At 38.9% G+C, this 17,470-nt stretch overlaps 1 protein-coding gene across 3 annotated transcripts; it reads right to left on the bottom strand.

The window, feature by feature from the left end:
* Positions 1 to 774: 774 nt before the first annotated feature.
* pomgnt2 (protein O-linked mannose N-acetylglucosaminyltransferase 2 (beta 1,4-)) lies at positions 775 to 16,376 on the bottom strand. Of its 3 annotated transcripts, XM_053235508.1 has the most exons (3): positions 15,977 to 16,299; positions 11,432 to 11,508; positions 4,178 to 9,024 (listed from the first exon to the last, which is right to left on the bottom strand). In XM_053235508.1, exon 3 carries the CDS (start codon positions 8,987 to 8,989, stop codon positions 7,229 to 7,231), a length of 1,761 nt encoding a protein of 586 aa, XP_053091483.1. In that variant the 5' UTR covers positions 8,990 to 9,024; positions 11,432 to 11,508; positions 15,977 to 16,299; the 3' UTR covers positions 4,178 to 7,228. The 3 variants fall into 3 exon arrangements, 2 of the variants coding, with proteins under 2 accessions (XP_053091483.1, XP_026781839.3); XR_008302018.1 differs by lacking the exons at positions 4,178 to 9,024; positions 11,432 to 11,508 and adding an exon at positions 775 to 2,709 and having other exon boundaries at positions 15,977 to 16,376; XM_026926038.3 differs by lacking the exon at positions 11,432 to 11,508.
* Positions 16,377 to 17,470: the final 1,094 nt, after the last annotated feature.

Below are 17,470 nucleotides of genomic sequence, written 5' to 3'. Positions count from 1 at the left end.
ACCCAGAGCCTATCCTGGGATCACTGGCTGAAAAGCTGGAATACACCCTAGATGGTTTTGTCACTGTTTACATAGTGATAATACTTTAGGGTAAGATTTCTCTTATGCACAAAATTGTCTCTTTTATCCAGCCTTTTATCCATTCCAATCTTTCACATGTGCAACGTGCATTTGTACGCCAAAAACTCTAGTGTATGTTCTGCTTCTAATCGCACTTGAATGCAATTCAACTACATCCCTTTTATCCTCATGTCAAGAGTTCATCAGAGTATACAGCTGTTAAACACCTGGAAATACTAGGTTTGGATTGAAAACTATAAAATATACTATACCCACATCTTAAAAGAGGCTCTATATTTTCTATAAAACACTGTTATTGATTTAAATATGTGAATAATGTTAAAAAGCTACATGAGGAAAGGGTAAAAACATCCATTAAACTTTTCAGTCAAAGTTTATCACAGTGTGATGTAATTATGATTTATTACCTCATTATTGAAGAAGTTGAGAAATGATCATTTCATTAAAAAAAAAACTTAGTGGAGTCATTTGTACTTGTAAGCATACAGCTTCAGACATTTGAATGTTCCAACAAAAGTTTTAGTAAAATCTGGCATCATGCCGTGACTTGCTGTTGTAGATTTTCTTTTTTGTTGTTACAGCATATTACAGTGTTGCTTCTCCACTGCAGTCTGATTAAACAGCACAATACAACTGATTTCATACAGGCTCAGGATTTTTCTACATAAAACATCAAAATATCTACGCATCAAGTATGTGATCAGCCCTGACAGGTAAAAACTTCTCAGTTGTTCACAGCTGAATGAATAATCGTAATTGTGTGTGTGTGAGTGAGAGAGAGACAGACAGACCTAATTTACTGCAAATAATATAAGCAGTAATACTGTAAGAGATCCTGTTTAGAGTTATAATGCTTTATGTGTAAAGCAGGTATACATTTTTTTTGCCAATAGTGTTGGAAAATGCATAGAGATAGCTTGATGGTGTTGTTGCTATCACTATACACCTATTTCCTTGTATCTATAATTAATTTAAAATATTAAATTTACAGTATAGATATACAGACAAATTAAAGGAAAAACAACATAAAATATCTTAGGAAAGGAGTTAATTGGCATGTATATGTATACATCCACACAAGATAATCAATAATATTGATGTAGTAGGCGGGAACAATATAGTTAGCAAATTTATGCACAAACAATTTAAATCTGTGATTGCATAAGTATTCAACCCTCTTGTTGTATACTAATGCAAGCCACGGTATGTCATACAATGTGTCTGCTAAATGGTTTAGCATACATTAAAGGGTAAAACAGGCTAAATATATCCATATAATCCATTTTATTTACTTAAATCCTATGAAGTACATTTTCATTGTTGTGGTGATACAATATAAAAGGAAAAAAACTAAAAGAAAGAATACATACACATGAATAAGGTATACACATTAAGTGAAAAAAGTTATAACTAGACTTGGGAGTAATTATTTAAAATGGTCCAGTGTAATAAGTGTGTGTTCTGGTGGAAAATTCTGGGGAACTGTATTTAAATCCAGGCTTTCCCGGGTCAAAATGAACCTAAGGAACATCACAAGCACAAGCGATGACAGCGCTCTGGTGTGAATACAAGCTCCCCAAACAAGCTGGACAAATGTAATTTAGCACCTGTTTGTCAGTTGTTTGTGAGATTCTGAGGTTGTCTTTTCTCAACACAGACACATGTTCCAGGATGACAAGTGTAGGCTGTATACAGCCAAACCTGTTGTGATTGCAGTGGCCATGATGTAATGCTGGACGACGCTGACTGGCCTGCAAAACCACTGTGCCTCAATCCCACAGAAAACCTGTGTTCCTAAATAAAACACAGTGATCAGAAGCACATTTGGGAGCTGGATAATAAACAGAATCAAGAGGTTTAAAAGGCACAAGGACTGCATTACTACCAAACACTGCAACTCCTAAAACCTTAACATCAAAGCTTTAAGAACACAAATATCAATAAAGCTGATATCGAACATAACTTCCATTGGCCTGTATTTAGGCCACACCATTTCTTTTTGGAAATTAGCAGACTACCTTCAGTAGGTGTCCAAGACCCTGCATGACTCCTGTTTAATGGCATTAATTAAGTGTTAATTTTTAATTAAGCATGACATTCAATTAATCTGCAGTCCTCAAAGAGCCAGAGATAAAATCCTTCAGAACTGGTTCATTTTCTGCCCTCACATCTGGCCATCAGACCTGAACACCGTATGAAGTTCTGAACTTTGGCATCGCAGAACAGCTACATACCTTCACAGCCAAGCTCCTCAGTCAGTGGAGTGAATCCAAGGGCTCTGCCCTCCGGTGTTGCTACTGCAGAGACGTGCGGTAATAATTGAGTCCTTAAGGTCCTCACCCGGGAGTGTTGCCATGACAATGCACAGTGTGCTGAAGGCTGGCTCTCAGCTCTGGTGTGATGATGTGATTAACGGCTCCCACTCGAGGCCTCAGTCTCAGGTGAGGTGCTGATGCAGAGGCAGGAAAGGCTGAGCTCTGCTCCACTGGGGCCTTAATGACAATCTGTTCTGTGAGCACCCCTCTGTCACAGGCTATGTTCGCATCTGGAACTTTCCCCTTGATAACTCGACAATACGCATCAGCACCAAGCTGGATACAAGAAAGCTGACTTCTCCCCTGTACGCATCTGCTAAATTAGTTTTGCATTAGTCACACAGTCAAATGAAGTGTTACCCACCCGCTCAAATGAACAGTGCCAACACATTTTAAAGCCAATTATAAGACATTGGGTTGTGAAATGTTTCATGTTTTCAGAAGAGTAAAATTACAATAATTACTGGAATTTAGTGCAATTCACAAGAGCCCCAGGACTATTATCCACAGCCCCAAATCAGATACAACACCATATTTTCCAAACATGTAGATGGTGTGCAGAAAGTTCAACTACGGTCTTAACTGACTGCCCCACCCAATTTCAAATGTAGTTTAAATGACACAAGTTCAGGCACTGCATGACAAATATGACAGCTCCAAGAAATCAAACTGTAATCTGTGGGGTGTTCTTTGCCTCCTTAATGTTTGGGTGGTACCAGTATTACTGTTACTATTGGAATTTTTTAATTATTATGGCCCTGATTATGATTACCTTTTTTTTAATATATTATTTTATATTATGTGATTTGTACATGGTAATGGATGACAGGAATTAAGCATACATACAACTTTATATTTATAACTCAGAGAAACAGGGCATTTTCAAAAGCAAAAACAGGGTTATGCGAGTACTTTTGTTGGAGAAACTACGACCATTCCTCTAAGTGTTTGAGTGGAAATTTTAAATCATTGTGTATTTCTATTATACACTTTGCCTTGTTCTCTTGGAGGGTGCCAATAATTCTGGATTTGATGTTATTTAACAGTCATGGGTGATAATACAGTAGTGAATTGAATTAAAGAAAAGTCAGTTTCAGTGTGTCTTCTGTACTGAAAGTAGAAGGTCAGAAGTGTAAATGTGTAAAAGAAGCCTGACAGAAATAGTCAATGAGACAAAAGCCTAACTTCAAATGAAGGAAGCTTAACCTTGTTCCTTTCTTCTCACCATCAGGGTTATTTTTGCAAACATAAAGGCCAATTAGTGGCTCACAGTTCCCTCTGGAGAAAAAGAATACGGCTGTCAATGTGCTGTATGAATCCCAAAGATCTCTGAATGCTAGCTCAAGGCAATAGACTCCATTATCAATTGTAATGGCAAGACAAATTATTGAGGGTTTTGGTATTATCTTAATTATCTTAAAGTAGTTAAAGTAAAGTAGTTATATTATCTTAAAAGTAGTTTATACATGATAATGCCATCAGTATTGGATATACCCAATGTTTAATACACCTATATAAATTATATAAATATGTCATGTTTTCATTTCCAACGTTACATTTTCCAATGTTTCACTTGATTTGGTTTAACTTTACTAGTGTATGTTGTTCAAAGAGTGAAAATGTAAGGTCATGACAAACTATTTCCATAAATCAGCTCTAAAAGTGTAAAGGAAAGTCCCTAGCTCTCTGGCAAACAGAAGCAGCAGACATAAGAAAGGAAACCGTTTTATAATTCTCTACATTATTCAAAATTTCATAGAAGTCTAAGGTTATTGGATAAGTTAAATGAATAGTAAGGTTTATTGAAATAAAACCATTAAAGCCTAAACAGACTATATACTTCTTGACATGAAGCCTCAAGTACATTTTTTGAGGTTTAAAGTTTAACTTCTGTTATGCCATTCTGCTTTTGTAATAGCGTAGCTACTGATTAATTGTAATCGGTACTATACCTATGCAGTAGATCTGGGTTAGATATCAATGCAACTTTAGCAGCTATGACACTGAGTTAGATATCAATGCAACTTCAGACACAGCCAGTAAAAATAAAGTAAAATTGCACTATATGGCCAAAAGTTTGTGGACACCTGACCACCACATACATATATGGTTCTTCCCCAAACTGTTGCCACAAAGTTGGAAGCACACAATTGTCTAGAATGTCTTTGTATGCTGTAGCATTAAGATTTCCCTTCACTGGAACTGAGGGGCTCAAACCTCTTCCAGCATGACAATGCCCCTGTGCACAAAGCGAGGTCCATGAAGACATGGTGTGCCAAGGTGTCTCACTAATGCTCTTGTGGCTGAATGAGCACAAATCCCCACAGCTCCACTCAAAAATCTAGTGGAAATCCTTCCCAGAAGAGTGGAGGTTATTATGACAGCAAAGGGGGACTAAATCTGGAATGGGATGTTCAACAAGCACATATGAGTCTGATGGTCAGGTGTCCACAAACTTTTGACTTTTTTATAGTGTATTATTATATCAGAATTACAATACAAAGCACAGAAACAACGGTTTCTATTTAAGGGCTCTGTTAGGTAAGCAGTTACGTGAGTTACTACTTCTGGGTCATGTCAAATCCTAAGCCAGCAGGAGCTAGCACACAGAAAAAAGCAGACGTGACATGAGGGCATTCAGTCAGATCACTCGCCTGACATATACTGGGCCATGTTCCTCCAGTGTCTAAAAACATCTTCCCTGGTTTTTTTTTTTTTTTTAAAGCAAAACTCATACTACCATATTTTTAATGCTGTTGTGCTTCTGCACATCCACTCCAACCAAATGATATGGCAGTTGTTTGTTTGTAGTAGACAAGTCATTAATCTGTAATGGTGACTCCAGTCTATTACAGAAATTACTAACTTAAGGTGAAATTACTACCTTAACCTCCAAACATCAGAAATGTCCAACCAAAAAAAAAATACAACTAAGCAATCATAAATATAAATGAATATGAAATGCACAACAAGATTTTTAAATAATTGAATGAACAATTTATATATATATTATATATATATAAAATGTTCATTCAAAGCCTTAAAAGATGGCAGTAGTTGACAAGACAATAGTCAATTCCTCTTCTTGCATTCAACTTGAGCATAATATTCTCTAAAATAATGCTTTTTCATGATGAAATTGAACCCAGGAGTTAGTGGTTCTAATCTGGTGTAATGTATGACATGCAAATGGCCTGATTACCAAGCCTTATTTATATCCTCAGAGTCAAGCGTAGGTTTTGGTGTTATGGAATTAGATCCCCTCTTTCTGTGATTACCGGCATCAGACATCACACCGATTTCATATTAGACTCAGCATGGATTAATTATCCTTATCTTATACATGAATTTGATTAGCACTTGATTATGTCAATCAAAACACTGAATATGGTAATACAGAGTACAGCTGTGGTCTCTAAATGAGAAAACATTCCCCAAAATAAGTATGTTCTGTTCGGGTCAAAATGAACCCTTCTTTTTTTTTAAACCTAAGCTAGAACCATTCTAAAAATGATTTTTTAAGAACATGAACAATGACAATTTTACATTTGGTACATCTGCTATACTCCCCTTCATATTTAGCCTTTATTACATATGTTATGTTTGGGTCATTTTGACCTGAGGATAAAGCAGATAACAAAAGTGGTGAAATATCAATTGACACCAACTGTTTGTTTTTTTGTTGTTGTTGTTGTTTTTTAACAAAATAAAGCAGATAAGTAAATTCACTCTATTACATCCATGTATTACTTGTACTCACATGGGGATGATTGTAGGAGCATCCCCAGGCATAAGAAGTGGCTTTGTGTGCCTTTACTCTTCCCCAAAAACACAGATGTATTCAAGGTTGGTCATTTCAAATATTCTCTTCTATCTCTGCTCCCTAAGCCTTTGTGGCCCATGAACAGTACATCAACTGCTAAGTAGCGAACAGAACACTTTGGTTAAATACTGATACTGAAGTATGGGACTACAGTCAAGGAGAGCCAATATGTTAAAGAATTAAATAATTTATAGTGAGAAATGTAATAACTGATACTACAGGTTATATTCAACTCTTAGTTTTGATAAACCAAACAGCAGTGTCCTATCTTTATTTCCATTTGATCATGCCAGACCACACTTAAAAGACTCAACCATCCCATTCCATGTGCCCAGTACAGTAAGTCTCAATATCAAAATAAGCAAGCATGAAATGTCTTCTAGAATAAAAAGGAAAAACACCAGCACTGGAAAAAAAGTACAAGTCATCGCACATACAAGGAATAAATGGGGGGAAAAAAAAAACATTTTTTAAGACCACTTTGTTTTTATGCTAATTTGGCTCAATATTTTATCTAATATTCAGCTAACTAATGAGAGTCTAATGACTGCAAGAAACATTTGCTCAAGTCACAAAGTCACCTAAAAGGATTGCAAAATTTTAACAAAATCACTTGTACCAAAAAAGTAAGAAACTTTAAAATATCTATCAGCGCAGTCAGATAATCACACCCACAGACACAATAAATTTCAACACCAGACATCTTAAACTAATAAATAAAAATAAATTACCTTATAGAGTTTTATAAATACAATTTGAAAATCGAAAATCTTTCAAACTCATGATAAAGTTGAAGAATTCTTTACAAAGAGTCAGATTTGGCAGTCCAGAGTTCTGTATTATTTTTAGTCCTCAGCACAAATGTTCCTCTCATTTACTGTGGTAATGAGCTACAGATTCTGTCAAAAAATCTTTTTTTTTTTTTTTTTTCCACAGAACAATCCAGCTTCACAGTATTTGTCATCAGCATTTCCCTGACTCTGGTCATGATACTGTGAGCTCAACAGAGTTAGGTTTTACATATAAGAACGTCTGCAAATGGTCCCAAAAGGTTCTTGTTAAAGATACAGCGCACCCATACTAAATATGTGGTAAAGGGCTTAATGTTCTCTGAAAAGGTATAGTTTTGCTGGGGGAGAATGTAAGGCATGTATGTGTTCTCCCCCTGCTCCTGGATCCACACTTCATATTTTACCTCTCTTACCTTCAGGTACTTGAGGTTCCAAGGTATCTGCCAGGACACAGAGAGCTTTGCTTCATGGGCAGCCTGCACAGACGTCTGGCACTTGGGTTGCCTGACTCGACCAGGATGTACTACACTGGCAGGTTTGCTCTTTTTCAGATTAGGCTTAACTTTTAGACCTTCTCTAAGGACTTCCAGGAAGGAAGGAATGTCCACAATGGTGTCTTGATAAATCCGGAAAAGCCACTCTGGGTTGCGACAACAGAGGTGTCTCGGCACCTCCTTGTTAGCTAGAATACGTTCCTGTTCCTCTTTCTCCAAGTGAGCAATACCACCTTGGTCCCAGGGCCGGTCAGGATAGGCCACAGAATTTTCTTCAATGGTGTTTCTCCATGATATATACTGCAGGTCCATTCCTGGTAAGGAGGCCAGAGTTTTATATGGCGTATACTGTTCTGGGTTGACTGCGTATGGGAAAAGCTCGATGACAGCAGCCCCTCGTGGTAGGAACATGGACGTGATCAGCTGAGCACCGTGCATGCTGACCAACATGGATGCCCCACTGATAAGCTGGACTATGCTTGCAAATGTTTGCTCCTCCAAGGACACAGTGACTGTCCTCATTTTGTACTCTTGAGCCAAAGCAAGAATCAACTCTGCCTCATTGAGTATCAGCCTGTTAGAAGCTCTACTAAACACTACTATATAATCATCACCTTCAGGCCTCTCCTCTGTTGTGATATTAAGCCTGTCCATTATGAATGAGGCAAACTGACGAATCTCATTCCCAGACACCAGAATGTTGGCTTTGGGCCCTTGGGGCTGTACAAAGCCATACTGATACCATGTAGTCATCTTTGTCAATCCGATATAAGATTTAGTGAAGCACATCAGCTTGCCAAAGTTCCTTAAGTGCTCTTTAAGTAGTGGCTGTTTACTGCTAAGCAGGCGATAGAGATCAAAATGGCTCCCCTCTCCCCAACCTTCCATGAAGACAAGCCTGGCTTCATCATCCAAGTCTGTGTACTGTTGCATGGTGTAGAAAATTGGAAGAAGATCATCATGGAAGATGTGCATCAGGTTATCAGCATTGAAGCGATTGAGGATGAGAGTGACATCTGGCACAAACACGGGCTTCGGCATATACTTTAGTGCAGCTGCGGGCAGTTCCAAGAAGTTAAAGTACTGAGTATTATGATCCTCAACAGAGGACAAGTCCAGCAGGGCTGGTTGGAAGCGACGAGGGCCCAAATTAGGAAGCATGACTGAGGCATTACTATGGAAGAATATGAACTCTTCAGCCTCGGTACAGTAGCAAAGATAGTCAAAGCGGCAGATGCGGTCAGTGTGCATCTTGCCGGTGCAGACCATCCTTGTGCCTTGTTCTTGCAGTGCCAAAAGGGCAGCATGATAATCTATGCGCACATGCGAAAGCTCCTGGGATTGACGCGTCAGCTGTAGCTCCTCTTCAAGTTGGGCCATGTGGTCGCTTAGCTGGACGTACTTCCATAGCAGGGCTGCGACCAGCGACACAAGCAGGCCATTTAGCACTGCTGCCAGGTTCATTCTACAGCCTAATGCATGCATTGCAGCTGAGCTCCAACACCACGCTCATGCTCAACCTGCGCCAGGAGGAAAAATTATATATTAAATACTGTCGTTGTAAATATGGGATAATTTTCCATTTTTTTTTATTTACCCACACAAACAAAACTTAAAGAGAATCTGTAGTTCTCTAGCATCAAAACTCTACATCACCCTAATCCTTCTTTACAATTAGAAAGCTTTATATCTGGACTTCATTTTTTCTTTCTGGTACACTATATGGCCAAACGTTTGTGAACACCCGACCATCAAAACCCTTATGTGCATTTTGAACATCTCATTTCAGATTTAGTCTTGCCTTTGCTCTTATAATGACCTCCACTCTTCTGGGAAGGCATTCTGCTAGATTTTGGAGCATGGTTCTTGGGATTTGCTCTTTCAGCCACAAGAGCATTAGTGAGGTCAGGCACTGATGTAGGGTGAGGAGGCCTGTGGTGCAATCGGCATTCCAGTTCATGTTCAGTGGGGTTGAGGTCTGGGCTTTATGGAGGCCACTCAAATTCTTCCACACCAAGCTTGGCACACCATGTCTTCATGAACCTTGTTTTGTGCACAGGGACACTGTCATTCTGGAAAATGTTTGAATCCCTTAGTTCTAGTGAAGGGAAATTATAATGCTACAGTATACAGAGACATCCTATTCAATTGTATGCTTCCAACTTTGTGGCAACAGTTTAGAGCCCACAAAATGATTAGAGCCACATAATAGTTAAGGCCTACATATGGGTGTGATGGTTAGGTGTCCACAAACCTTTGGCCATATAGTGTACATCTTCTCTCCCAACAGTGAGTTACAGAAAAGAAAGCCCAACGGCTTAACTTCACATCTTAGTATCTAACTGTCTGAGCTGCTGACTTTCTCAAATAGCCATCAGACCCATGGAACAGACCCAGTGGCCTAACATACACACACATGCTTTGTATTCCCGATTGATGTATCTGTCTAAGCCCCTCTATTTGAGAGATTATTTACCTTGTGGGCGATTATTGCAAGCTTCCAGGTTCTGTCTGCTATAATATGAGCATTGTAAATCTGAATCAATATTTGCTTGAAGCACCTTCTGTAAACTTTCCTGGCAAGATATTTTTTTTTATTTCTTCTGACAAAGGCTCTACTTGGATGGCATTAATTTTACATGTGGAGCTGTGGTAACTCCATCCCTTACAGGTGTTACTCTTGTGACTTTATTTATGTCCAGATTGGCAGTTCGTTTTTCTCTGTCCACTCTTGAGAAAATTGAGAAAGTTTTTTTTTTTTTTTTTCCAGACAAAGTCAAGGGTAGGCTAAGAATTGGAACACTGTTTCGGATAAACAACTTTAACAGGACATTACTGCCTCCTGCTTTAGAATATGTTTCTGACCACAGTACAACTCGTATGTGAATGAGTATCCACAGAATTTCTAAATACTCCTATCACACTTTAGTTGATCTGGCTTGTCTACGCACAGTCCTCACTTCAATTAAAATAAAGGCATATTTACATATGCCACATGTGGTGATCTATAAATACATACATAAATATGACTGTTTCATAGTTGTCTGGATGCATTTTCAAGGAGAAGACTCAATTTTATTGAAGACATTGCAGACTGAGAAACATTTAAAAAGGCTAAAGAATCATAATTCTTTGACTATTGCTTATATAAAGTACTGTATTTTGTATAGATTGAGGTGTGATTTCAAATCAACATTTCAAAACTGTCACGGTTAGCTTCACATACAGCTTCTACCTCAACTAAACAAAACTCCTAAAAACAATGCACATCTTTGCCCAAATAAACACTATGAGCAATAAGAGAACAAGAGAAAACTCCAAGAAAATCATGTCCAAGGCCACTCTATTTTTTTGCATGGCTCCAGGAAATGGAGGAGAGGCTGACTGAGCTCTGGAAAGAGCACAAATACTTACCTTACTTAAATTTAAAAAATAAATAAATAAATAAATAATAAAATAAATAAAAATAAACCTGCTCAGGTTCGGTTTAGGCAAAGCCAAGTAATAAACTGTTTATTTTTGGATGCCAATTTTGGGATCAGGTGCTTTTTAATCAGGTGAAATATCTTCAAGTGAAAAAAAAAAATCATGTAACCTCATCTGCCCCTGAACATCTCTATGCACACTTTGCACAAGACAACAGATCTTTTTTTTTTTTAAAGCATAGTGCTACAGTTAAAAAAAACCTTCCAGTTTAGTCCATACCAACTTACATCTTAAATACAGATACAGATGTTTGGTGCACTAAACAGATACCAATTGCAGCACTGCATTACACTTCTAATCAGTAATAAAGGAAAGAACGGGGAAAAAAAACAGAAGGAGACAGGGGTAGCTCAGGGTTCTTAGTGATGAAATGATGATGAGTTTAAACCTCAGTACAGTAAAAGATCACAGCTGGACCTTTGCACAAGACCATTACCCTACCTTAAGATGTCAAACATGACAGAAAAGGGAAACATCCTGATGAATGGTAATGGTGACAGTCTGTCCAGTTGCTGGATCTATATAATAGAAGTTTTATTTTTTTATTATTTTTTTTTTTTTACCTTAGAGACTAGATACAAAAATACACTACAGTCTCTGCTAGTGGCAGACTGCCTAAAACATACAAATTCATAAAAATGGCAATATTTCAATTACATAAAAACATAAAAAGGCCCACACTTGGCCAGCTCGTAGACTAGGAATGCTAATTTTACCACAAAGAGCAAATTTCGCTCAATATCATTTTTATACGCGGCGTGTCAGATGTTGAGAATCAGGAAGCGTTACTCTCCAATCCAATCATCCGGGAAAAGGACGGCAGCAGCAGTGTTTCCAGTTGTGTGCTTTAATCCTGTTCACTGAGCAAAGGGACGCATGAACCATTAACTGTTACTGCTACTTTAGTGTTGTACATAACACTAAAGAACCACTCACGCCCCTGAAGGCACTGGCGAACACAAACTGTTTTCAGATGACTCCGGAAATATCCATTATGTTAGCAAAAATATACGCAGTTTTAATAAACAGAACTGAAAAAAGAGCCAATTCTATAAATCATCTAAACTGTTGTTTGAAAACGCATAGTCGTAATAAAATACAATAATATATAACAGAATATATTACATTATATATTAAAAATATTTACACTTTGATTTTCAATATCTAATGGGTCTCCTCTGGGAATTTTCTCATCTGGGATGGTGCACAATTCATCCAAATGTTTAAGGCTTATTTGAGCATTCAGCAGTTTATACATTCCTCTGCTAAATAGCTACAAAACACTGCAGTTGAAAAGCGGACACTGCGTAGCTTAATGTACGAATATGCCTTTATAGTGGAGCTGTCGCCTTTAATCTAACACGCTTGCTAATCTACACAACCGATACTGAAAAAAAAAAAGCCTCTGGGAGAATGGAGAATTGCTGCATGAGCTCAGGATTAAATAAAGTGAAATTTTCAAATATTAATAAGTCCTTTATATTTGTTCTGCTTTGTGGTTTACCTTTACACCAGGCAGAATTTCTGTAGCTGGAGAAGACAGCTATTGGCTCCACTGATCTGTTTCACATTTGCTGCTTTACTCACAGTCAGTCTGTTCCATCTCAGTTGAGATAAATGAGATGGCAATGTTGCTGAAACAAGATCGTTATGCCTTCAGAGTCACTAATTTACTGTTTGTGTTTAAGCTAATGCACTCATCTCAAACTACCCATTAAGATTTTTAGTATTATTTGGCAAAAAATGTATATATAGCCATGAAGTACTGTGAAGATTAGTCATTTAAGCAGATTCTTCAGCGACAAATTTGTGTACATTTAGTCAAGTTGTTATCCGGGGAAAAGGTTTTAATGTTGATCTACACCATTGAGACAGACAAACACATTAAAGAGACATTGAGGTGAGTAAATTGGCACTAATTTGCTAAAAGCACTAAAAGACTCTTTAAGCAGTTAGCATCATGAGATTTGGCACTAATGCAGTCATTCAGACATAATTCATATAGCATATAGCAAGAATGGGCCACGTCCTTGAGCTGCTCTCCTCCCTTCTCTCCATATGAATGGAGAGGTAAAGCAGAGATGACAGGGCTCCCTTGGCTCTGTGGCATACAGCTGTGCTGTTTGCTGTGGGGATGATAAGCACCACAATGATGGGGGGAAGGCGGCCTAGTGCTTCTAATGCATTTTAATCAGGCTCATGGAAAGACACTGCTCTCAGTCTTCCACCGGCCCTCGTCTCTGATGCGTCCCATAAAAAGAACCGAGGATCTATCTGCTCAGTTCTAGCCTAGTACTTTTTTCTCCGAACATCAAACAACTGAAAAGCCTGGAAAAAATCCATTACACTCTCATTGTCCACTGCCTTATTGTATGTCCTTTCAAGCATCTTCCATCTTCCAAGTGTGTCCATCTTCATTTTTAGCTCAGCTGTGACGCAACAGATTTGTATAAAACGGGTAATAAAACTGAAAAAAAAAAAAACTTTAAAGTTAAACTGATTAACGTTAAAGTGGCAGTACGTACTCCATTTGATTCAGTACCTACTGCTTGGCCGTTGCTAGAGTACGTACTGATCAGTATATGTACATCCGCCATGTTGGCATTGTCATGTGACCTACGATGAAATAGTAACCGCAAAAAACATGCCAGCCTGCCAGATTAGAGTAATTGTTTTTTCTTGTTTAAACTTTGACAATTTACTCAGGTGTTGTTAAACAACTACGTCTTAACCACAACGTTTAATGCCTATAGCACTTACACTTAAAAAGAGCCGACGTGCTGCCTTCCGCCATTTTTGATTCTGACAGCTCTTCCGCACCAGTCCCGTTGCCTTATGGGATAGCGCAGTGTCCACTGGTTCCATACTGCAGAATCTCAGTGGAAGCAGTAGGTCATCCGGGTATTTCTCTCCTACTGCTTTATGAATACTGAGAATTCAGACATACTACTCCTTTGGCGTACTGCTTTTTCGCTCCTGTATAGTAGGGTAGAAGGTATATTCGGAGGCAGCCTATGTTATTTTAAAGCTTGCTCTCAGTAGCTACTGTTTTTTCCCTAGACATGGGTGGACAAATCACAAGCCCAGGACAAGCAAATTTTGTGTTTGAGCCATTAGGTTCATCAACAAGGGGAAAAAAAAACAGGGCAATGCAAATGTAATGCAATGCTGTTACTATAGTGCAAGCTCCTCACTCAGAATTTTGCGACCTGCTGCACTAAACACACTGGCAGAAACTAAACGCTAAAAACTATTTTTACTATTCTGATTGATTAGCGTGCACAAACAAATGATCTTTTCAGAACCAGGAACATGCAGGTACACAGAACCACTGCCAAAAACGATCAAAGCTTATATAAATCTCCTGCTAGCACAATATGTAACCTCGGACGCTTGCCAAACTTATATGACATCTTTTGCATTGGATAGAAAACCATAGCTCACTGGCGAAACTTTGGAAAAGCAATGTGTCACATGATCGTGTACACATTCATTTACCTCAGTCTGTATTAATGGCCTTACCTATTTGGCCAAACATTATGTTTGCTGCCATTTTTTAGCCTAGTTAGTTATGTTTCTGAACGACCAAAATATGAGACTAGACAGCACACTTTGGTTTTTATATGCACATTGGACTAACTAATGAATTTGCTGAAACTGAGCTGCCCTTACCTAAGTTTCCAAATTATGCATTGTTCTTTTCTGATTTATCAGTTGTCTCAGAGAGTGCTTTTACTGGAATCCTATCCCAAATTTTAAAAAATGGTGCTTTTAAGTTTAGGTATTCAGTTGCTTCTGCTAGGGAGGAGAAGTATTTCATGCATATATAATAAAGTAAGAATCATTCCTAATAAAAGGTCCTTGGTCACGAAATGATTTTAATTTTTAATTTCCATTACTGGGTCACAGATATCACTTTCTGAGTGGTTATAGGCAATGTTCCAATTGCCTGCTAGCGGCGATGAAACGGCCAGTGTGGCCAAGAAGCCCTCTGTTCCTCAGAGACGGATGAGGAATGGAGCTGAGACAGTCCTCCTGCAGGGGTTACGGGAAACAATGTCATTTGGTCCCATGAGGAAAAAGACCGTACGTAAGACTGCAGCACTGAGGTGAGGATCAGACATTAGTATGGGAGCAATACAGAACTCGAAGCTAAAAGTGTGCCAAATTTTCAAATACTTTAAATATATAAGCTTGTAGATATTTATAGTTTGCAGATGAGCTCTATAATAGGGTGACACGGTGGTGCAGCGGGTACCATCTCACAGCTCCAGGGTCCTCGGTTCGATTCAATCTTCCAAAAAAAAAAAAAAAAACGCTGATAGGTGGGTTGGCTACACTAAATCACACCTAGGTGTATGTGTGTGTCTGTGTGGGTGTGTGTGTGGGTGTATGGTTCCCTGTGATGGATTAATGACCACCCTGACCAGGATCCTCTCTGGTTACTGGACTGGAGATGTATGAATGAATAAATCGAATAAGGAAGAGACTTCTGAAAGACTGCACGAAAATAAATGAGACCTCTTGACTCATTAAAGGTGCTCTTCCTATTTCTGAACATAATAAACACTCACATAACATCAGGCTTTCACAAGTTATGGGTGCTCTTGATGTATTTTATTCCAGTAGATCTGTGCTTGAACTCCAGACAACAATATAGATTTTAAGCTGTAAATTTCATCAAATTTATATATAGAGCATGAATTATAGAAAAGACAAACCATGTTGAGGTGGTAAAGAAGGCGTAAAAAAGAGGCACCACTGACTGACTACAGTGTAACGCTATAGTTTATGGCACAGATGTGCGCGCGCCTTTACCATCTTCCACCTGCAGTTGTGGAGAATAGCAGCCTACAGAGAGCCTCCAGTTCTCCTCACAGACTTAGCCGGCGGAAAACTTTTTCACTTTTTCAAAATTTCACAAACAGAAACACGACAAAACGGCGTCCATGTACTGTGAACTACAGCAAGTAATACAATACTCACCAGAAAGCAGATAAACAGCTGACAGGGATATCACAAGTCGGTGGTGCTCCAGTGCTTCAGTAACGGCTAAGACTGAGTGCAGCTCTGTGAACAGTGCACACGGCTAGCGTGGCTTCCCAAACCGCACCACACCATATGATTTATCCGAAACAAACAAGCACCGATTACAGCTTCAGGCAGCTAAAATACTCTACTTTCTTTACAACACAGACAGGTCATTTCATCCCTGTTCTGTTAGTGAGGTGAATTCGACTCACGAACTGTCAGTCTGTACAAGCCTAACCCGGCTGAGGGAAACTCCACCCACGAGAACTGATCTCGAAATAGAATCTCGCGATATCTGAGCGTGAGTTCTCACGCGCTGCCTTGGGCTTGGTAATGAAGTCGCTAATTGGCCCTGTACAAAGGAAGCAGTGATTTGTGCCCCTGTCTACTGAATGAGTGCTGTACAGGTGTTACAGTTCCAACCTGAAAACCAAGGGGGGCATGGTGGTGTAGCAGGTAGTGCTTCTGCCTTTCAGCTCTAGCACTCCTGTGCTTGGCTTATTGTCTGTACAAAGTTTTTGTGCATGTCTGGGTTTCCTCTGGGTCCTCTATTTTCCTCCTTCTTCCCAAAAACACATATCAGTAGGTGGACTGTATTCCTACCTCACACCAAGTGTTGCTGGGATAGACTCACTCGCAACCCTGAGGGAGGATAAAGCAGTTACTGAGCATGAACGAATCACTCAGTCATTGATTCTGATCTAATTTATAGTCAAGACCCACCTAAAGTCCTATCACTGTAATTGTTGAGGATGAAATTACGCATTATTATTGTTTTTTACAGGGCTAGAACAGTTTCTGATTGAATGAGAGAGCCATACAAACTCACCACAGAACACATGGGATGTGATAACATTTAGTCTGTAGAATCTGAAGGTGAATATTAAGCTTCATGTCACCGCTTCACAAATGTCCCAACAAATCAGTGACAGTCCCCTTAATCCCACCCATTGAATGGGATTTAATGAAAGAAGGCATCCCTTGGCCTGTGTTCCAGTATGCTTACGCAATCACTTCCTTTACCCTATAGGCTAACTCGTTTTTAGACAATGGAGCCCCTTTATGGTCCCCAAAGCCCCAGTAACTTATACATAGCACTTGAGAGCCCTCATTGGACACAGGCACAGTCTCATCTGCAATACCAGAGAAGTTGATATGTGTATTAGTGTCAATAGTTTTGGCAGTAATTCAGGTTTCAGCCACAACATGATGACCAATAGCAGATACCACTTGTCTGGCCATAGATGTGGTCAACAAAAAAGTTGTCTTATTGAAAGCCACTTAATATCCATGCCTTATATTGGGTTTAAACAGTAAGTTGCACACTTTGTGTGGGAGTCGAAGACATTCTACACCTTTGAGCAATGTCCTTAGTAGCTCATGTGGTCCCAGCACAAAAAAGTCAATTAGACCCTGGTATGTAGACAATACTGCTACAAATTAGGGTAG

The sequence above is a fragment of the Pangasianodon hypophthalmus genome, chromosome 1, assembly GCF_027358585.1.
Source record: "Pangasianodon hypophthalmus isolate fPanHyp1 chromosome 1, fPanHyp1.pri, whole genome shotgun sequence".
NCBI lineage: Eukaryota > Metazoa > Chordata > Actinopteri > Siluriformes > Pangasiidae > Pangasianodon > Pangasianodon hypophthalmus.
The sequence above is the reverse complement of the archived record's forward strand: the minus strand, read 5'-3'. Positions and strand labels throughout refer to the sequence as shown.